This window comes from Ursus arctos, unplaced genomic scaffold (assembly GCF_023065955.2).
Source record: "Ursus arctos isolate Adak ecotype North America unplaced genomic scaffold, UrsArc2.0 scaffold_12, whole genome shotgun sequence".
Classification (NCBI taxonomy): domain Eukaryota; kingdom Metazoa; phylum Chordata; class Mammalia; order Carnivora; family Ursidae; genus Ursus; species Ursus arctos.
This window is the reverse complement of record NW_026622786.1, coordinates 62,499,220-62,522,428: the sequence shown is the minus strand read 5'-3', so window position 1 is coordinate 62,522,428 and position 23,209 is coordinate 62,499,220. Positions and strand designations below refer to the sequence as shown.

Here is a 23,209-nt window from a genome sequence, read left to right as displayed (position 1 = left end):
ATATAAATTAAAACTAATTGCTTCTTCACTTCGTGCCATTTTGGCTTACAAAAGTTTTCATAGGAACTCTCTACTTGCAGATAGTCTGACCTACAGTCTGAAAACAGTATTTTAGGATGTTGAATTTTGTTTATGTTATTATGTGTTGCTATTGAGATTAATGTTTTCCATTCAACTTGAACTGCTCATCATACTAAATAAATGTTTTCTGTTCAACTTGAACTGCTCATATTAAATAAGTACAAATATTTTTGTACTTAAAATTCATGTTAAAAAATTCTATAAGGTTCCCTCAGCAGCAGGATATTTCTAGTATATTAGCATCAAGTTACAAAAAGTTATAAAAAGGAGAATGTTATTTATAAAGTAATATACAATATTTTCTTCTTTTTAAAAAAAATTTTTTTTATTGTGGTAAAAACCACATAACCAAATACACCATCATAACCATTTCATGTACATACACTACATGCACCTTGGGCAACAGATCTCCTGAACTTTTTCATCTTACAAACCGAAACTCTCTACCCACCAAGCAACAACTCCCTCTTTCCCCTCCCCACACAGCCCCTGGCAAGCACAATTCTACTTTGTTTCTAAGAGTTTGGCTACTCAAATAACTCATATAAGTAGAATCATGCAGTATTTGTCTTTTTGTGAGCGGCTTATTTCACTTAGTATGATGTTCTCAAAGTTTATCCATGTTGTAGCTTATGACGGGATTTCCTTCTTTTTTTAAGGTTGAATGTACATACCAAATTTTCTTTAACAACATTGTCCCTTAACTAAATACTCTATGACAATCTAAACAGTGAATAAGTTGGACTAATCGCATACCTACAATTAAGAAACATACAAATACAATCAAGAATGACTTTGTAACTGACATTTTCTGAGCTATGAGCTAACATATGCACTGTATCAAAAAGCAGAAAGTCTTACCAAGAAAATAATAGACGATGCAGAAATTTCTAATCAGGAACAATGATTCCACACAACTATGCTTAACTAACAAGAGCAGAGATCTCCTGAAGCGTAAGAACTTGTATTGCTATGAAAAAAAAGAAAAACAGAACAAAATGACACATCCAAGTAGAGGTTCTATTTCATTCTAAAGCAAGCACGTAACTAAAACAGTCCACATATAAAGAACATAATCATTGTATAAAAAGACAAAGTTTATTCCAGAGGTAAAAAATCAGTAATTTCTGATGATAAAATATTTAATATTTACATTACGCAACATCTCATTGAAATGAGAACAGAAATGACAAAATTAACAATACTGATCTACACTTACACTAAGGACTATGGAGATGGAGTAAGTACAAAAAACACGATGATCAGAACAATAGCAGCTAACATTCTTTGGCCGCTTAGCAGGTACCACGTATTATTCTAAGCACAACCCTATAAAGAAGGTTCCATTATTATCCTCATCTTACTAATGAGAAAACTGAGGCACAACTGAACCAACTTCCCAGCTAGCAAAAGGAAAATCTGACATTTTAATCCAGGCAGGCCAGTTTCAGAGACTTCAATCTTAAATATAATGTACACACTGCCTCTACACTGTTTTTCAATGCTATCTGCCAGAAATAGGAGGCAGAAGACGACACTAGACTGAGTCAGGAGACCTGAGTTCTAGTGCTTCCCTCTGCAGCACTGAGCAAGTCACGTCTCCAGTTCTCTGTGCAATAAGAAGGCTGACCCAGCTAAACAAGCAGCGCATTAACGAGTAGTATCGTCAATTCTAACAATGTAAGAGAGAAATAGCAATTAAGAAAAAATGTGAAATGCTTTTTCCCTGATAAAACTACACTTCTTGTGAAATAAAGATTACTCGCCCCCTCCCCTCCCCAAAAATGTCAATGGAAAAAATATTTTTAAATTATTGGAAAGAACCTAAGGAAATGTAATGAAGCAAAGATGGATTTCCCAAATTCTGGTCTTCTTTTGTGCTTCTGTTACAACTGATCCTTCTTGAAGGAAATTCAGAACTAAAGAAGAGCAAATAATTACAGTACCTAGGTAAAAGTTGTATCTTCATACCACGTCTGTGAACTCCTACGATATCTTACAAAAAGCAGCCCGTATGAATACTTGGTCACTAACCACACAGCTTCAAGTATCCCGGTTTTATCTGGATATATTCAAAGTCCGAGATATGGAATCGCACGATTCCCCGCAGCCACTGGATGCCACCACCTTCTTACTCGACCTCCCAATGAAAAGGGTATAGTTCCTATACTATTCCTACTGAAGCTCTCACCTCAACCATTACTCACAAGGGTCCAAAAAGGCTAGCGAAGCAGGTAGGCGTTTCAGTAGATATGCAGAGAACAGCTAATATACCCTCTTACTACTCCCCAGCCGAAGTGTTTTTCAATTCCTTATTGGGTTTCTTCTGCGACTTGGCCAGAAACTACCCTTTACTGAGGATTTACTACGTGCCAGGCTCTATAAATCTTATCTCATTTAATACTTTCAGTCTCGTAGGCCTAGAACTTGCCAAGCCCTGTCTTGGTGTTCATCCACTTCTTTGTCCTCTACTCCATGCTAATGTTCTGCTTTTCCCTACCAGTCTACCATTAAGAATTTGATAAAGACAATGGAATTAGTTTCAGAACTACAGGCTAGTTTAAAGAAAAACTAATGGCCGACGGTAAACTGGTTAGAATTAGATTTTTAAAAAGATATAATTTTTCACAGTTACGTGAAAACAGTAGTTACTCAATAATAGGGACAATGTAAAACTATTTATGGAAGCTCCACCCCACAAGATATATGATGTTATAGGTACTATACATGTAAATGTACAGAAAAGGGTCTAGCAGAATATACGCAAAACTGGTCACATAAAATTATCTCTGAGGCAAAGGCTGAGACTAGCCACAGAATGGCCAAAGGGAACTGTCATTTTATCTATAGTATTTGAATATTTTTTAATCAAAATGTTACTATACTCAGGAAGTAAGCTGACAGGCAGCACCAAAAATAATGATGATGATGCTAATAATAATGGTGGTTGTTGTTTGCAAAAAAAAAATATTTTTTTAAAGTCTAACGTTCTCTGGTCAGCTTAGCCAGTTAAAGGAAAAAAGTAAATGGCTATTGCCATCGTATCACCTTATGGAGGTTCAAAAGAAAAAAGCCTGATCTCACATCAAGCTTGCAACTTCCTGACAAGCAATCCTGCTTTTCCTTAGCAACTTAAAGTACATAAGGGAAGGTCATACAATGTACACCAGGCTCTCAGGGCTAATCAAAGAAAGCTAAGGTATGGTGTCCTCCTTCCCCCTCAATCTTCTGAGGAGGCAAATCTACCCAGATGGGCAAACAAAGCAGTTACAAACGTGACAGATGAGGAACTATGACCTGGGCACAAAGATTCATCATTTCAACTGCTCCTGCCAAAATCCTGACCTCCCTTACTCCACTGCACCCACCCAACAACACCCCTATTCCAACCATCCCCATCCAACCAACCCCCTGGAGAGAGCACCCAGATGGGCAGACCAAATACCACTATACACTCATGGTTACAAGAGATGCCCCCAAAATATATTTTGGCCAAATACCGAATGGCCAAATGTTAGAAGTTAACTTTTTGCCAAAGTTGAACCTGAAGTCAAAGCTAAATATTACCATCAGAAGAGAAAGTTCTGGGATACAAGAACAAATCTAAAATTTTATCACAAGAAATTGCCAAAAAATTTAGTAGTCAAATTTTACAAATGTGACATTACAAGGTAGGAACAATTTATTAGTACTGTCAATTACTAGACTGCTCCTACATTTACTCTCCTGCATATCTGTGATGTTAAACAAATGGTCACGTTCAACTGAGGTCCAAGGAGGAGAAAGGTATTTTGGGGTATCTCATTTTTCTCTAACACTTTTCTTCTCTATGTTCTTAATTATATTCGGATCAAATATGATTTAGCGTGGATATTTCTCCATAGAATTTTGGGGGTTTTCCTCCTCGTAAAATTTTAAAGCAGCAAAGCTGATACTCTGCTTTTAATTCACCTTCTCAAAATGTGAAGAGTATCTAACTGGGACGCTTTCTTCATACACTCACGGTCTGCAGGGAGGTAAGGGCCGCCTCCTTTTCTGTGAGCACTACCTCCTTGCGGTAGGTGGATTTTCAACAGACTGTTCTCATGGAGGCAACAGGCACGTAGGAACTTCAGTGAAACCAGGAGAAGCCTCATGTACACACTCTCATACTCTCGTGACATGTTTGTTTACACGTCGCGGGAAAGGGCTGGTTCTAACAGTTTTGCTCCAAGGCCCAGTCCCCAGCCCGCCACAGCACAGGAATGAAGTGAATAAGAACACAGTCAGTGAGAGTCGGAACAGCCTGGGGAGAACCTTGACGCCACAGGAGAAATCTCAACTGATCCTCTCTCCTGCCTTAGGAGGTGGTTCTCGCTGCACAGAAGCCTTCTACCAGATTAGATTTTTTAAAACCCAACTGAAAGATAGTTTGAACTGTCCCACTCAAACCAGTCAAAATTGTTTTATTTATACACGTCATGCCTTGTTCTAGAAGAGATTTGGGACCATAACTGACATTCTATACTTACTTGCACATGAGTTCTTAGTTTCAAAAAGAAGCTGGCAGCTGCACAGAGGTACGCTGCGGGAATGTCGTCATCATCTTCCCCCCGCCCTGCTAGGTCACAGCGACTGCCCCTGCCTAGCAGGGCGGGAAAGAGTGGGGCAAAGCAGCATTCTCAGAGTGGCAGCGGGAAGGGCAGGGATAGCTCTCACACGTGTGCTAAAGTCTCATGAAAACAAATCTCTCCTCCCCAAATGGCATTTTGATGATCTTCGTCCTAAGTTTTACTGATCAAATCTTGATTGAATCAGATCAGGCCAGTTATATGAACAGACATCAAGGCAATTTTAACTCTGCCGAATTCTGACATAAGGTGAAACGCCCAAACGCTATCTTACCTGTATGATGGGAAATGGCAGATAGTTCATGTTGTTAATAAAATACAGGAGACTATAGCTGTAGCCCATAAATGCTCCAGCCAGGAGAAAAAAAAGGTGATACTCATTTAAGCAGGTCTGTGCAGCAGGGCTATTTAAACTGGAGAGAAAAAGTTAGGTTAGTAAATCAACAGTCAGGGACACATTTCACTGTTTTAGGCTCAAACTTTGACTTAATCACTTAAGAAATGCTCCAAATTCTAACAAAATGGTTCGTGTCAGGTTCAGCATGGGCAAAAGATTAACAAAACCCTTTCCCTGATGCATGAGAATTTGATCTCTCTAAAGGTTAACTCTTTAGCCCTTCCTCTGGAAATCTGAGAAGGATAAGAACGTCCCCTGTGATAGTTACAGGGGGGTACGCTGCATCTGGACTGAGACGAACTAGAATTGAATGTTACGGACCGCTAGAGATGCCATCATTTTGAGATTCTGTGTTGTCTCTTGTAATTGGGCAATCCCTCATGGGAACCCTTTCCATTAAAGAAAACTGATCACATTCAGAAAAAAAACTGCTTATGTAATAGTAAGTGGGCGGGGGGGGGGGAACAAAAGGAAGTTAAATATTCAGTAGTAGGGGGGCGCCTGGGTGGCTCAGTCAGTTAAACATCTGCCTTTGGCTCAGGTCATAATCCCAGGTTCCTGGGATGGAGCCCCACAACGACGGGCTCCCTGCTCAGCGGGGAGTCTCCTTCTCCCTCTCCTTCTGCCCCCATTCCCCCACTCATGCTCGGGTATGTGCATTCTCTCTCTCAAATAAATAAAATCTAAAAAAAAAAAGAAAAGAAAATAGGGAATTTAAGATTACGGTAAAGATTACTACTGTAATCTTTTTTGATTTTTAAAGTCAGAATATCAACCTGAAATTTTTATCAATGTCATGTGTTCAAGAACTGTATCAGTTTATGGGGCACCTGGGTGGCTCAGTCAGTTAAGCGACCAACTCTTGATTCTGGCTCAGGTCCCATTGGGCTCCATGCCAGGCGTGAAGCCTGCTTAATTATCTCTAAGATTCTGCTTAAGATTCTCTAAGATTCTCTCTCTCCTTCTCCCTCTGCCCCCCTGCCCCCGCATGCCCTCTCTCCCTCCCCCTGCAAAAAAGAACTGTATCAGTTTCAAAATTATAAAAGTACTCTACTAAAGAAAGTGGTTGTAATCATTTTAAAGTTTTTTTCTTCATTCTTCCCATACAATCCTTCCTTAAACTCCAACCTAAATGCCACCTCCTCCTAGCAGCCAGGGATCTTTCCTGCTTCCTGAACTGCCACAGGTTTTACCCGCACATCTCACTTTCTTATTACATCCCATGTCACATAAATTCCTATTTCTCTCCTATCACATCCGTTTGTGTCCATGGCTTAATTCCCCTCCTGTTCTTAACTCTCAAGGCCCTTCTAGTCTATGCATGAATCACTCTCATAAATCCAACAGCAGTTAGCATAGCACCTTGCCCAGACAACAGTTGAAAAAAAACTGTTGAATTCAACATAAATATCAAAAACATTTGATGTTATGTATATAAGCACCTTCCATAAAAGTCTAGAAAGCAAAGAATGCCCATAAACTATTTACCTATGCAGGCCACCTTTGGCTTAGTAACTAAACAAGGTTCCACAGAAAAAATATACTTAATATTACCTCTCAGTACCAGTGCAGGGAACCACAAGAAAACTGTATTGACCCTTGGTTATCACCGCAGCACACCAAGCCACCAGCATTCCCATTGCAGCATGGACAAACGAGTGCATGAGCTGCTGCGGGTGAATGATCTTCCCTATCAGTGCCAGTCTGGAGCAGGGAATGGAAGGCACAACTGTGAACAAAGCACATTACCACAGCTTTAGGCTTTAGACTCTGCAGCAAATGTAGTCAGAGGACCTGAACTATTACTCCCTCTCATACTTGCATGAATATTCCAAAGGGAAGGAAGGAACAGAATCAATGTAAAGTACAGAAAAATTCTAAGTTAAAAATTTGAAGTTAAGAGATTTTCAAAAGATTGAATGCAAAAAGATGCACACAAAAAACGAAAACCAAAGATTCCGAGAGATGAAACTTAAGGACAGCATGATTGACATTTTTCAGTTCTTTTTAATTAAAATTTCCCAATAGTTCACATAGTGTCTACCCTGCCATTCTCTTAGGTGCCAGAAAAGAAGAAATCATAATTTTTATAAGATAGTGTTTGTCCTCTGACAAGTTATTTTTACTTCAGCATTTGAACTGGTCAATATATGGTCCAATTGTGAAAAATAAACCACAAACTACGTAAATAATGACAACACTCTGAGTACCAAAATAAATGTTTATATAGGAATTTCTAATACCTCTCTGATAATCAAAATAAGTTTTCTGGAAGGGTGCTGGGGTACGTGAGTGTGGGCGGGAGGGATATTGACCTTTGAAAACAGCTAGTAGAGGGTTTCTTGACCTATCCATAAACACATTCTTCTTTGAATATATTCCAAGTAAAGAGATTGTAGAGAGATGGAAAATTCATGCGAAGGGAGAGGGCTTAGGTACTTTACACTTTGAGAAAGAGGCTGCTATCACCTCTCCCTGCCCCCAAGAAATGCCCATGAGAACTACTGAGCGTGCAACTAACTTATAATGCTCCGAACGTACCAAAGCTTCTCATGCCTCTAAGTCTTTTTATATGCTACACCTTTTCCCTGGATCATCTTCTTCGATTTAATACAATTTATCCTTTAAGCATCACCTCCTCCAGAAAGCTTCCCATGCTGGGTAAATGGTGCTCCTATATATTCCCATACTATCCAGTGTATTGTAATTGAATATGTTTGATGTTTACAGTCTGTCTCTCTACCCATAAACTCTCGGGATAACTGGGACCATAACACTCGTCTCTTATCCCCACACAATGCACAGCACATAGAAGGGTTGCCAAGGAATGAGCCAAAGTGACTAATCAGACTTAAAGAATGACAGGATGGAGAGCCCTAGTGTGGCATCTACAACAAGATGACCGAGGTACGTGGGACCATGCAAAAGAACACGTGCTATAAGCCGAGGAGATCTGTATATGGCTTGAACAGAAAGAGATCCAGCAGCTAGGCGTGAGGAATTAGGAAAGCAAAGGAAAAGGGTACGTGTTATAACATCCAGAGGACTGGAAATTTTATACCAGCTCAAAGAAGCGGCTCCTGAAGAGCTAAAACGAGGCATGATGTTACAGTCAAAAACAAAGTGTCAGAAGCAGCTTCTTACTGTGCTGTAAGGACAGACACAAGAATCGAAAAAAACAAAAAGCAAAAAGAGAAACTGAGAAAAAGAAAAAGCTCCGGAATCTAGCAGGTGATTCTCCCAAGGCAAAACATACAGTTGGTTTTTTTTAAACTATAGAATTATAGACTTTTATATTTGAAAAGGACCTTAGAAATCATCTGGTCCTGATCTCCTACCCTATAAAGGAGTTATTTTTATAATACATCTGCTGAGTCACAGCCTTGACGGCAGCTGTGAACTATTAAAAGGTCTCAATCTTTTTATTGTGGTAAAACACACATAAGTAAAGTTTGCCATGTTAACCATTTTTTTTTCCATTTTAACCATTTTTAAGCATATAGTTCTGTGGCATAAGTACACGCACACTTGCACACGCTGTGCAACCATCACCACCATGCACCTCACACTTTCCCACTACCTCAACTGCAACTCTGCACCCACCAAACAACAGCTCCCCATTCCGTCCTCCCCCAGCCCGTGGCAACCACCATTCTAATTTCTGTCTTTATGAATTTGACGACTCTAGAAACCTCCTATATAAGTGAAATCATGCAATATTTGTCCTAAGAGCTCTAAATATTTTTCAAACAGAGGGAAACTAACCTTCAAATAAATTTTTAGTTAAAACTTTCAAAGCAGATGATTCTGTATACACATTTCAAACTGACACAAAACAAGCCTGTTATACACACCCACATACAGAATGCACTGAGCCTGCCATTAAGAATATAAATTCACATATTTTTAAGATGATTAACATTTGAAAACTCACCTGCATAGAACTCCACATTAAAAATACTTATTATTACTACTACCACTGACAGCAGCAGGAGGTAAAAGATTACATAGGAACTATACAGATCATTGAAAGAATCTAAAACACAAGAGAGATGAATTAGTAAGTTCATTCAGTCATGTAGTCATGATCAGTACATTGCAATAGAAAAAGGGCTTAAACCACAACGGTAACTTTCATTTGAAAAGCTATTTTTTCTTCAAGAATTTACTCATACACTGCTGACAGGTCCTACAGGACATCAACTCAAGAACTACCATGTGAGTTATTTGGACCAAACTCTGGGTCCTTTAAAATTATACTAGAATTTCTTTTAGATGACCCAGATGTTAACATCAGACAAAATACTACCATATGCAAATGTCTTTCCTCATGTGAAACAGAGAAGTACCACATTTAGTAATATACCAACAAGTCTTCTTTTTACAACATAAATAATATTTTTCAGATCTCTTCTTAAATGCAATTAGCTCCTATAGCTAAATAAGTAACATTTCTGGAAACAGCCTAATCCATAAATCACTTAAATGCTTAATTAAAAAAAACAAAAAAACATGGTATCCTCATAAAACACTAATATATTCACATTTTAGAGTAGTTCAATGAGCAATATTCCATTTCAAAAATCTGGCCAAGGGGCGCCTGGGTGGCTCAGCTGTTAAGCGTCTGCCTTCGGCTCAGGTCATGATCCCAGGGTCCTGGGATCAAGCCCCACATTGGGCTCCCTGCTCGGCGGGAAGCCTGCTTCTCCCTCTCCCACTCCCCTAGCTTGTGTTCCCTCTCTTGCTGTCTCTCTCTGTCAAATAAATAAATAAAATTAAAAAAAAAAAAAAATCTGGCCAAGTTTAAAATAGATATATATGCTATGCCTAAAAACATAAATAGAAGAAATAAAAACAGCACGGAAATACATTTGCTGAACAGACTAAAGCTAAGAAAGAAATCAATAATTTTTAAGAGTATAAATTATTGACCAAAATTAATAAAGAACATTTATTACGGATTCACAATTAAACCCCAACATTACACTGATCTAAGAGAATGAAAGAACTGATTCATGTGAGTGGAAGTAAGTAAGGGAAGAGTGTGATTTCTCTAAAAAGACTTCGTGAAAAAAAGTTGAAGGAGATGAGTAACATTTGATGAGAAAAATGGCATAAATCAAATCCCACCTGGAGAGAAAGTATTATTAGGATTAAAAAACCCTGGCCCATGAAATGGCAAAAAGTTTTTTCTTAAGTACAAAATCTGAACAATTGGTAATGGTTCTAGATTTCAGTACTGAATATTCCAAGCTTGTGATCAGACAGCCAAGGTCAATGAGTGATCTAGACTCAGCGAAGGTGGTTACAGAAATCCCTGCCATCCGAGTGCTGGCTTACGGCTTAATGTTATCTGCCCCGTAGGGCCCATGCAAGAAGTGACTGAGACGTCTCAACAAGAAGCTTAACACGACTATAATTCTTTAGCAGCAATATCTTCAAAGGCCACAAGGTAAAGCTGCTAACTCCTTGAAAATTAGCACTTTTTTCCTGAAAATTAAATCAACAACACACTTTCCACTCCCCAAAGCAAAAGAAATATGTTGTTGTGGAGAGGAAAATAAAAAGAACTTCAAGGATACTCGTGCTTCTTAGCCTTAGGCAAGACTTTAAAGAGTTCAAAACCTAGTCTGGCCACACTTCTCTCTAATTCCAGTGTGGCATAGTGGAAAAACACAGGCTTTGAAGTCAGAGACCAGTGTTCAAATCCTGGTTCAGTTACTCGCTGACTATGTGTCTCTGCACAGACTTCTACAACCTGACTCTCAGCCTCCTTATTTATAAAGCAGGGATAATACCTCTTTATTATATAGGGTTGTAGGAAGGATAACAATATACTAAGATGCTTAGTATGGGACGTGGCACACGGTGCATGGCAATAATTAGAGGTTATTATTCATTAACATGATCATAGTTTAATAAATTTTGTAATTTCATTTTTATGTCCATGGGTTTTGAGAAACATTTAGTCTGCTCCAAGCTTTTCCTCCTTATCAGTCCTTGTGTTTACGTCTATGTTTCTTAGTCTTTAACTACTTACTCCTTTTCTCTCTTCTCATCTTTTTCTTATTAGCCACAATACAGAAATGAAGTAGTCTTAATTTTAGACAGGTTTTTTAAAAAGATAAATGTCGTATTTTCTATTCCAAATTTTTAAATATATAAAGGAAACAGTTCTGGTCCTTAAAAAAAAATGTCAAAAAAGCAGTCAAAAAGACAAACAAAAATTAGGGTAAGTTTTCATTTATGTGGTCTTCTAATAATCTTCTTGCTCATGTGATAATACAGGTCTCTGACAGGTTTATTAATTGTATAATTATGTAGTGAAAAGGTGATTTATAAAGGGAATGCCTTAAGATTACCTCGAGGGGAATGTTTTACCATGTCGATCAATACAGGCAGTGATTAAAAACAAATTATTTGAAATAATACAACTTTTATGTTGAGAAGCGGTCCTGTAAATTTGATTTCCCCAAACTGAGTAATACTCACCAGACAGCCACTGAATAGGATGAAATAAATCAATGCTGCTGAAGATTATAAATACTGTGGTACAGATGGGTAGAAGCAGCACTGACCAGACAATACTTGCAACTATCCGCCAGCCCAAAACCTATAATTAAACAAACAAAATCCCTCAATCATGAAGTCAAACTACTTCAGTTATTTCAGTTATGCAAATCCTATCTTTTCATATGGGATGTTAATCACTAGTATTTATACCCAGATCATAGCCCATGCAGCTACATATAAACCCCAATGGTTACCCCTATTAATAAACATTGCATACAACTCCCGAATCTTGTAATATCAGTGAACCGATGCTTGCATTTAGTCCAGAGTCAGATGCTACATTAAATATCACACTTTGAGGGAGGAGAGGAATTGTCTGATTTAGTTTTACAACTGTATTTTACAGCAACTTATACTTGTCTCTTTAGGGTTAATTGATTGATATGTCAATATCTAAAAGCTGTATACATTTTATAGGGATCATCTGTATACCGTAATTGTGTTTACAATTATTAGCTATGGCAGTTATTGGGCAATTACTGCATTGTATTCATGTGTGAATCACCAGTGTCTACCACTTAAGAAACACAAGATACACTGCTGATTACGTGAGTAAAGAAGAGATACTGAGGGGTCTGAAGCATGAAAGTGCTTTACTTTAATCGGATTTACATTTTGGAAGGTAAAGTACTTTTGGGTTTGTAAGGTGCCTATGATGGAGATGGATCAGAGGGGACAAGACCCACACAAGAGACAATTAGGGGGCAGTCTACCACAACCGTCCAAAGCCAAAGTTTACAGTCAGTGTCTGAAGGAAGGCAGTGGCAATGGGAAAGGAAAAAAGGAGGAAAAAAAACCTGCAGTCATATTTTCTGAAGTACACCTATAGGACATCAGTAATTGATAATATAGGTGGTAAAGAACAGGAAAGACTTAAGGACTCCAAGTTTTTGGCTTGGGACACAGCCTCTGCTAAGGCTACATCACATTCTTTCCAATTCTAGACATTCTTTCCCACTTTTTACCCCAAGTAATCAACATGCTATTTTGCACGTACCAGGTACACCACCCTTGCATAAAACTCTCTCCCATCCCTGCCCCAGTTCCCATGCAGGTCATCCCTGTCATTCTAACCAGCTTCCACTCAGGACTCCTCTCCCACCCCATGACAAGTTCGCACTCAGGACGTGCCGCTCGCACACACTAGTAACCAGCTTTCCCTAGCCCGCCCCGCCTACCCCGCAACCCGATTCCACTTGGTACACCCCCCCCCCATCTCTGTAATCAGTGCCTCTGGTCACCCCCCCCCCCACGCGCTCCCACGCTACACAGGAGCCGGCCCCTCCCCCGCCCGGCGCGCACGCGCGCGCCCGCCCGCCAGGCCCAACTCCAGCAGCGGGCCGAGCGCGCGCCACAGTGCGCGCAGCACTCACGCGCCACAAGATGTCCCGCGACCCGCCGGCGCAGGGCCGACTCGCAGCCGTGGCCATGGTGATGGCGGCCCCGGCTCTGAGGGGTGCAGTAGACAGCGCGCCCGCCCGCCACCGCAGTTCAAAGGGAGAAAGGCCCCCGGAGGACCCTGTGAGGGCTGCCTCAAACGCTGCCTGAGGGAAGCCCAGGCCAGGCCCCAACCAATCCCTTCGAGGCTTCGTCCGGACAGGCCCAACACGCCAGAACTGCCCCGCGGACACAAGCCCCAAAGCGCGCTGGGATTTCAGGGCCCGCCCCCTGGAGTCCAAAAGGTCTCTCCGAAGCAGGGTCCAGCGGGGCGCCAGAGACTGGGGCCGGCGCTGCATGCTGGGAACTGTAGTCTCGACGGAGCTCTGGGAGCGAGAGAGCGTTGCATTCTGGGATTCAGAGTTCCGAAGTACAGCATGCTGGGAGTGGAAGTCTTCCCAGGGGTACCTTGTGGTATGCTGGGAATCGTAGTTTTTTAGAAAGCCGATCAGCGTTAACAGTGTCCATTGATCAGAACTTTACAGTTAGATCTGGCAAAATGATTGGCCCTTATTTCTCCCAGTTTTCTTTATCGACTGCCTGAAAGTGAAATCAAAGAATGTTGTGGCTCTTTCCACAAAGGTACTCACTGATTTTAACGAAATGGAAAAAAAATCTCTATAAAGGTGAATTTGGTTTCCTAAGAACTGGTTCCTAGTTCGAGCTCTGCCACTTGCTAAATGGAATGTCTTGACCCTCTCTGAGCCTCCATTTCTTCCTCTAGAAAATAAGGATAAAAACAAAGATGGCATCCAGTGATGTTGCGAAGATATGATAAATGCTATACAAATACTGATTATCATTAATTTCCTGCCAGTAAGGAAAAAGATTTTTACCGACCCAAGTCCCACTTAATGAAGTCTTCTCTGATTGCATTAGCCCTCAATTAGATCCCTGGAGGCATACTGCTAACACCTTTTAATAGCCAATTACATACCACAGTCAACAGTCAGTACTCTAGAAAGACAGAGGTTCGGTGATTCTGGAGAAACTCAGTCTAGTGAGAGAAATTGAGATCACACGTAGCGCTCTGTAATGTTTGCTATAATGGTTTCCTGAGTTGCTTAAAGATCATATTCATTTCCAAAAACATGTTAATATCAATCATGTCTGAAGCCCTGCAGAACAAACTGGGAACACAAAGGTTGATCAAGTCACTACCAAGAAGAAACGTTCTACCTGGTGGTGGAGAAAGATGATCAAGAATCGTTCTAAACGAGTGTCCTTAAACACACCCCAGGTTACCTGCAGTCAGTTTACTTTGTTTAGTCACTTTAGTACCTTGTTTAGACTACTAACTGTCTACCCCAGCATATCTATTCTCCCCTACTTAGAAATAGAATCCCCAATTTTTAACTGGGCATGTGGCTACATTTCCTAGTCTCCTTGCCGCTAGGTGGAGCCAGGTGACTGATGAGTTCAGGCCAATAAACTATAATCAAACTATTGCATGGTAGCTTCCTCGAAACTCCCCTTAAAAGAGAGCTAGCCATGTACTTTGCCTCTTCTTAATCCCTTTCGGCATCCAGCTGCATAGAATTTGGATGTGTCACACTCCAGGCAAAATCAAGTACTGAGCTCAGAGTAAACGTGATTACTTAGAGCAACCATACCAAAAACCTACCTGCCCTTACCTCCTGACTTCATTGACACACGCGAGAGAATTATTTATTGTTTACGCCACATTTATTTTTCACAATCTGAAATCATAGTGTGTAACTGCTTATTTATTGTCTAAATTCTAACTAGCACATAAGCTTCGCATGGGCCGAGACTTTGACTATCTTGTTTATCATTGTTTCCAAAATGCTATATAACATTAGGAGGTAGTCAATAGACGTTCAATAAATGAACAGAAGAATGAGTGGAAGTAACTGCATGAAAAAGTGTCTATTCGGGGCAACAAACTTTGTTATCTAAATCAAAGAGGGATTGAATGCAGGGAATTGATAACAAAAGTATTCAAAGGGCTGAAAGAGCATAGGAAGAAGTAGTAGAAAAGGGAGAAGTGAGTTATCCAAATATCATGAAGGTGCAACTCCCGCTACATTAGAGCCCACAAGCACACACATGACGTGGAGCTGCTGGAGGGGAGCGCCAGCACTGCCGTTAGAACTCCACCATCACTGTCGGCCAGGAACCTGTATTATTTCTTTCATTTACTTCAGCTTATTTTGATAAATTGAGTTATAGTTTTCATCTGGTTTTGTGGGCATGCCTTTCCAGAATGTTTTCATAACATTAGGGATATTATTCTGCTCCATGTTTTCATTTTTCTTATAATAACTTCATTATGAGGTTTGATTGCAATCCTTTCTGCTGCTCGTTTTTATATGAAATTAGTTTTCCTGCACATTTAGGAAGGAGGGGGGAGTTCGGACAGCTTTGCTAAATTCAAGACTCCACAGCTTCTTTTTCTGTTTTTATGAAGTGTTCAAAAATATGGCTTCAAACTTTCTGAGATCTCCTGGCTCTGTGCCCTTCCCCCACTTTCATCTGACTTCCCTTTTCTTTGCCCCAAATATCCCTGGCCTACTCTACCTTTATTCTACCCCCTGCAGTTTCTACTCTGGTGTCCTGGAAAGATGCTCTGGCTGGTTTTGAGAGTCCAACTTCTTCAAACCTTACTTCGGACCCCTTGCATTCATCAGCTGCAAACTGGGCTGTACAAAACTGCCCCCAAATCCAGCTGCTTTTCTCCTATTGGTCCACTGTACTTTCTAGGAAGTACCTCTTGGCTATTTTGGGGTTCTCTTATTTTTAGACTTCTCAGACACCCAGCTGCTTCCTTTGCTTCTTTCCATAAAAATGCTGATACCATGCAAGTCTTTGAGTGGCTAGTGGTTTCCACCTGCTTGAATTTTGGGGTTCGTGGTGATATCTTGTCACCCAAGTTTGTTGTAGATATTGTCCACGGGTTTTTGGTTTTGCTATCCCAGATGCTCTATTTTTATAGAGGAATTTGGGGAGATTCAAAAATGCCACTGCCATCTTCCCAGAATTCTTTTCTCTTAGATTATTTTTTTTCTTTTTTTTTTTAAAGTAGGCTCCCTGCCCAGTGTGGAGCCCGTGAGGGGCTTGAACTCAAGACCGAAAGATCAAGACCTGAGCTGAGATCAAGAATCAGATGCTTAAATGACTGAGCCACCCAGGCGCCACTTAAATCTTTATATGCCAACCAGTGAAATAAAACTGACAATGGAAAAAAAACCACCGTCAACTTTTCTAAAAGCAGGGGTTCCAAGATGTAGTTATCTATCTAAAACCCATTCTGGTTTCATTAGGGTGGCAGTGTGCCCAGCTAAAGAGCAATTCCCAGCCTCCCTTGCAGCTAGGGGTGACCATGTGATACAGTTCTGACCAATAAGACAGAAGCATAAGACATCAGCTGGGGTTTGGGAGAAAGCTCATTTAAAGCCAGGTCAATTCAACTGGTAGACCCCTTTTGCTCTTTCCCTTCTTCCTGCCTGTCAAAAGCGGAACTGAGCTGGAGAGAGCTGAGCTGTCAGGTGTCTGAGTAGTGAACCTGAAAAGTTAGTCAAGTCTTTAATCATTTACTGTGATGTTATAAGCAAGATACCAAATAGGAGAAAGCACTGGCTCCCCTAATGTTCCATTTTTCTCCACGGCACAGTGCCAGGCAAGGGTCAGGTGGGTTGGTGCAGATGTGGGCACAGTCTTACTGCCAAAGGATCCCTTAACAAAAATCTCCTGCCATTTTATAGCTCAGGAGGCTATGAGGAGGAAGGGGTGGGGCTATGGTTGGAAGAGTACTGAATACTGGGTCAGAGTAGAAAAGACATCTTCAAGGACCCGCAGTATGTTGGTCTCAGCAAAGGCACCTGCGAGAGGCCATGGCTAGGGCCCTCACCCCTTAACTCCATTAGGAAGTCTTCAAAAGAGGGCGACGGGGCTAGAAATGTAGATTTGCCTAAGAACAAGGCTGGGGTGATGGTAAGGTGGGGCCAAAGCCCCTGACCACAACTCCCCTTAAAGGACACAGTGCTCAGGCTGTGCACCTAGTCTGGTGTGTGTGGGCAGCTTTCCCAGGAGGCCTGTCAGGAGGTAAAGGCCTTGAGGTACGTGGCCCCTAACTGCCCACAATCAGGCCCGAAAGATCACACATAGGGTTCTGGCTTGGAGCCAGACTCTTCATTGCCTACACTTTCCTGGAAAACAGCAGACATCTTGGGATCACATGATGGCAAATTCATGCTAAGGACTGCTGAGCAGAAGAAAAATTTTTAAAAAATCAGAATCCCTAATGGCATCATGGAGCAACTGTATTATCCTGGGCAGGGCCATCTCTAAACTTCTATTTCCATGAGGAAAGTAAAACTGCTAATTTGTTTCAGCGATTGCTTTTTAGGGTTCTTTTATAGGTGAACACAATTCATAAGTGCTTCACGGGGGTCCCAAGAATGGGGGCTCCCAAAAGGCGGTGCTAGTTGGTTCATGAAATTGTCACTGGTCCTTGGTGGGTGAGAAAAAAATTTAGCTTTTTCCAGAAAGCTAAACTTATTCCAGTTTTCAGGACTGACATTATGTCCTTCCAGATTATTTGATATTATAATGTCCTCTCTTTTTGTAAGATGATGATACTAATTTATGATGCTGGTTGTATCTAAAATCCTTACTTAAAAATTAAATCCTGACCACTGTATTAAAGAGTCTCTGAACATTTTTTGGGGAAAAACTTTACCAGTCACACCATAGGTACTCAGTAGTAACTAAATTCCCCCTCAAACACAGATATTTATATGTGCCTGGGGAAAACCTCACTGCCTTCCCTCGCCTTAACACTTACTTCTGTGACCGGTTATGTGGCTCTTCTGCACAAAGCAAGTCTGACACTAACTGCCTGAACATAGTACAGAACCCAAAGGGTAAGGGCACAACCCCCCCAAGACAGCCCCCCCTGCTTCAGATGTCAACTGCAAGTAGTGGGTTCCCAGGTGACCCATGATTTCTGTCCCATTTGGCTACAAATTAAAGGCTCCCCACAGCCCCCTCCCTGGGTTTGATAATTTGCTCCCAGAACCCAGAAAGACAGTGTACTCACTATTGCTGATTTATTACAAAGGATGTTTAAATGAACGGCCAGGTGGAGAGATACATGGGGCAAGGTCTGGAAGGGTCCCAGGTGCAAGAGCTTCTGTCTCTCTTGGAGTTGGGGGTGCCCCACCCTCCTGGCAGGTGGAAGTATTCACCAACCTGGAAGCTCTCCACACCCTGTTCTTTTGGAATTTTTATGGAGGCTTCATCATATAGGCCTGATTGATTATTACCTCCACTTCCAGCCCCTCAACTCTCTACAGAGAATGGGGAGTGGGGCCGAAAGTTCCAAGCTTCTAATCATGGCTTGGTCTACCTGGTGACCAGCCCCACCCAGAGCCCCCCTAGAGTCACCTCATTAGAAAAAAACAAGAAATGCTCCACTACCCAGGAAATTCCAAGAGATTTGGGAGCTCTGTCAGGCACTCTTATCACCCAGGAAATTAGCAGCTCTGTCAGAAACTGTAGCAGAGGCTAATATATATATTTATCATCTCATGGTATCCTTCTATTCTTTATTGGAGAAAAATCCTGCCACTTTCAGTGAGAGATAGGAAGGGCAGGTTGCAGAGGGCCTGCACACGGCACTCACAGGACCCACGTGTGTCACAATCACTGCCCTGGGCAGCAGGAGCTAAGTATTAATGAATGCGCACCCGGGTACCAGCTCAGAGGCTGACTGGAAGGTACAGACACCAAGTTCTCTGAAGAGTCCTTGAGGACAAAAGAAACACTTAGCTGGAGAAGACTCAGGGCATGCAGAACAGCTGTTTTCAAACATCGGAAGTCAACACAGGGAAGAGAGCTCAGACTAGATCTGAGAGGCCCAGGGGTAGAGCTCAGACCAAGGAGCAAACGTTGCAGAGATGTGACACAAGGAGCTGTTCAGGAGACGGCGGCCTTGCAGAGGCTGAGGCCGGCAACCCCCCAGCAGTGACCGTGCAACTGTAGGATCCAGGGGATCAGGGACCTGGTCTGTTCCGTTCACTGCTCCGGCCACACCACCTAGAATGCTGATCAGCACTTAGCAGGTGCACAACCTATATTTGTTAAGTACATTAATGGGGCGGTTGGATACTCTGCATTTGATGGGAGGTTTGCCAACGTGACCTTAAGCTCACGGTAGCCTGAATTTGTGCGCCTCTTCCTTTACCGGTGGGATCAGCCTTTTAAGTCTCCCCATGTGTCTTTGTAACTGTCTCAGAAATACCCTGGACATTCCCTGCCTGAAGAGGACAACAGACACAGTAGGGGATCAGCAATCCTGACCTGGCAGAGGCTCAGCCTCCCATTCTGAATAAAAAGTATAACAAAGCATCTTTGAGGTGTCACTGGTTTCTCCCTTTAAGGCACGTTAGCCCAGAGTCAGGCCACCTTGAGGAGGCACTCGAAGTGCCCTAAAATTTTTTTCTCAAATCTCTGCATCAAAATAGGCCGTAAGCGAGCATGTTCTTTCACCCCTCTGTTCCATACTTACAGGAAGAAAAATTCCAATGTCCATTTTAACCCCCACACCCCAACAGCTAGCCCATTAAGTAAATCAAGATTCTCAGCAGCTTCCAGCACGCTACAGATAAAACATCAAGGAAGAACTCGAGATAAAGTCATAACATGCAGACGGACATTCTGTGAGGTATTTATTCTGCAACATTTAGGTTGGGCTGCCCAGTGTCAAGTCACCACAGACAATGTTCAGGCTCCCAGTGAATCCAAACCAAAGTTCATACAGTTCGGCCAGTTTAGGACGGCAAGCAGTTGGAGAGACGAGGATCACCTTAGAGGAACATCTGTGTACAATCCAGAAGAAAGCCATCAGACGTTAGGATGGATCCATTTCCCGTATTAAGGGTGTCACAGGACAGCAAGAGGCAAATGGCAGGCACACCTACCACGTTCCCTTGTATTTTGTTGCGAGGCGGTGTATAGTTCCAACGATAACTGACGGGTGAGAAAGAAGAGCTGAAAGACACACGGACTGAACGACGTTTAATTACTGTTTGTTAAATTAGGTGACTAGACCTCAGCGTGGCACCGTATAGCTGCCAGAGTGGGGTACCATTCCATCAGTTGTCCTGCTGGCCTGGTCATTCCGCTTTCCTGCAGTAGACGCCGTGTCCAAAGGAACCACACTCCAAAAAACAGAAAAGAGAACTGAAAAACAAAAAGAGTAACTTAGAACCCCCCCTCAGAAAGGATCTAAACTGCAGGGCAGGGTTTGTATGTTCAGAGGTATCCCTTCAACACCAGACGGCCCTGAGCCCTGATGTACCAGCTCCAAGAAGAATTATTATCGGAGGCGAGGTGACATTCTTAAAAGTTTTCCGCTCTTTCTTTGGAAACCCGTGATTTTTCTCTGCCAGATCCCAAAGCTACCTTCACCCGTCCTTCTTTCTCTCTCTTCTTTGTAAGAGCTGTGTTAGGTGCTAGAGGAGGAAGAGAGTAAATACGGAGGGACATAGTAAGATTTGAGAATGAGAGAGCTGTTTGTGGTTGTTGAAACAGGTTATGCAGGGGACAATGGCAGGATGCGAAGCAGGACAAAGAGATTAGGGATCGATCCTGGCAATCCAGGGAATTTAGATTTTGTCTTTTAGACAACGAGAAAAAAGAAAGAAAAGAAAAGAAAAGAAAAGAAAAGAGAAGAGAAAAGAGAAAAAAGAAAAGAAAGTCCTTAAGCAGAGGAGTGACACAGTTTTATAATTTTTCAAAAACCACTGTGGCTACGCATAGGATGGATTGGAAGAAGGAAAATAAAAGAGATAGAGAAACCCATCAAGTTATTATCACAGTCTGAATGTGAACTGATTAGATCCTGACACCAGGCACAGTACTGATAGGACAGATCTGAGAAATATTTCGGGGGTAGAATAGACAAGTCGTACTGATAGATAAGATAATGAAGGTAAGAAGGAGGATTCTACATTGATGATGAGGCTTCTGGGGTGACCGGATGGATTTCTTAATTAATCCAACAAACAGTGATTAAGGACTCACCCAACAGATGTGTTAGACACTGGGGGCAGTGATGAATAAGGCACCCACGGTCCCAACTCTCAATAAAGTTACAGTCTGGCAGTGGAAACTACAGGGTAAATAAATACATAGCATATTACTTATGTAATTATAATCGTGAGCACCGTGAGACAGTATAATAAAGAATCGAACCTAGTCTGAAGTCAGGGGCAGCATGGATCGTAGTGCCATTCACGGAAACAGGAGAGTATAAGGAGGATCGGGTTGTGGGGGAGAGGAGTTTAGTTTTGAACATAATGAACTGGAATTATCTGTTGGTACACTTAGTTGGGGATTTGCAATAGATGGGAATTTGGAAAGAGGTGTTAGAGATATAGTTAAATCCGGGGCGGGGATTAAGAAATGTGGCAGAGAGGCCATTTCCTAATAAATGGCCTTCAACCTAAGAGAACGTGCCAGGCCTCCTACTACCATCAGGGGCAGGATCACAACTAGGACCGTGGGGCTGAGGCAGGCGTATCTCCCTCAGTGTCCCGGCTCTAGAAAAAGGAAATGTCGTCAACAATTTATCTGTGAAAAGTGGCTGGAGAAGTGTGAATGCTGTGATTTGTGGGACTGGAAGAACTTAAAGTCCTGCCTGGCCTTCTGGTAAACATTAGCTCGGGCTTCTGAAATGCTAAATAAAGGTAGGGACAAATGAGCCCACAGGGCAGGCACTGAAGATTTAATTTTCATAAACATGTTCTTTTTCTCTCATCTCTCTAGCTGTGTGTTCCAAATTAATGTCAAGACTAGAGGAGGGATTGAAGACAGAAAATCTCCCTTGCCCTGCTGCCAACTTTTAGTAGGTAGCCTGTAAGACAGAGGCTGGGGATTCCTGGGGCTTAGGCCAGAGGATGGCAAGAAAGAGGATATTGCCCTTTGTGCCAGACCTGGTCCATAATGCCACCACCAGCCAGAGCTCCCTCGCCTCCTCCCCACCTATGACCCAACTCCGGGCCACTTCTGGTTCCCCACCTCGGGTGGCCCCACTGCAACCCAGGCCTCCCCTGCGCCCTCTTCATGGCGGCAGCCCTGCATCCGAGCTTGATCGGGGGTGTTCCAATCCGAAGTTCCCCAGGTTAGGATTCTTTCTTTAATTCAGCAGGGCCTTCTAGTCTGTCTGATGCCTGAGACAGAAAATCGGGGTGTAAAATCTGGGAGAGGAAGGACCTATCTCCACTGTTCACCCCAGTCACCCCGCAAACAGTAGCAAAGGGTAGGCCCTCAATGAATGAACAAGTAAAAAGTCCTTAAGTAACCTGGCAAACGAACTGAGCGTGTGTGCACGTGACGTGTGTATCAACTGTCACTTGTGCAAAATCAAGCTTTCCCCAAAGCCTGCTGCATGCTGCAGGTATACTGGTCAATAAGTCTCCACTCTCTAGGAATTCTCAGTCTATGTCACAGTGAATAAGAGAACTGCCCTAACAGAGGAACATACAAAGGGCTGTAGGAAAGCACAGCCGAGTAAGTAATCTAAACTTCCCCAAGGACAGGCTATCTGCAGTGGATCCTGAAGAATAAATAGTGGGCTTCCAAGTAGACAAGTCAGGGAAGGGAATTCCAAAACTTAAAAACCTTAAAAAAAAAAAAAAAAAGCCTTAAAAGATTTTAAAGCAATATTTCCAGTAATTAATGGGAGTGCTGCTGCTGTTATTATTGGACTGTTGTGACTGCCTGGATAAAACAATTAAGTGCTTATGTGCTACTCCAATTCTACCACCGCTGGTATTGTTGAAAAGTGAGATCCTCAATAGGTGAGAAAGGAGATATAGATATAAGATAAAAGCAATTTAGAAAAACTCTGTAGTGCTAAGAATTGAAAGTAGGAGTATGACCTCACAATGTGTCTCCTTTAAAAAACGAATCGACCACACGACACCTGTATTTCCTGACTCTGAACAGTGAAAAGGCCTGTAAACAAGAGCCAAGCCAAAGGCAATGAGCACCTACTGTGACCTGGTATTACTCTCCCCACTGAACAGAACCAAGACTCCTTCGAGAAATGACTCAGTCTGGGCCTGGGACAGGAAAGGTTCAA

General features: G+C 42.0%; 2 protein-coding genes across 4 annotated transcripts in view; both read right to left on the bottom strand.

Annotated features, from left to right (window-relative positions):
• The window catches only part of NDC1 (NDC1 transmembrane nucleoporin), a 44,831-nt gene extending 31,490 nt beyond the window's left edge, over positions 1 to 13,341 (bottom strand). The window contains exons 1-6 of the mRNA XM_026498050.4: positions 13,035 to 13,341; positions 11,581 to 11,701; positions 9,023 to 9,124; positions 6,643 to 6,817; positions 4,966 to 5,104; positions 943 to 1,051 (exon numbers count right to left, since the gene is read on the bottom strand). Coding sequence (XP_026353835.2) covers positions 943 to 1,051; positions 4,966 to 5,104; positions 6,643 to 6,817; positions 9,023 to 9,124; positions 11,581 to 11,701; positions 13,035 to 13,091 — 703 coding nt within the window. The 5' untranslated portion in view covers positions 13,092 to 13,341. The remainder of the gene's footprint in view (positions 1 to 942; positions 1,052 to 4,965; positions 5,105 to 6,642; positions 6,818 to 9,022; positions 9,125 to 11,580; positions 11,702 to 13,034) is intronic.
• A 6,432-nt stretch (positions 13,342 to 19,773) lies between these two features.
• Positions 19,774 to 23,209, bottom strand: part of YIPF1 (Yip1 domain family member 1) — a 35,910-nt gene continuing 32,474 nt past the window's right edge. For 2 of the 3 annotated variants that reach the window (XM_026498047.4, XM_026498048.4), the window contains one exon: positions 19,774 to 20,304. The gene's annotated coding sequence lies outside the window, so the exon portion shown is untranslated. The remainder of the gene's footprint in view (positions 20,305 to 23,209) is intronic. The other variant, XR_003315908.4, reaches the window with a different exon arrangement.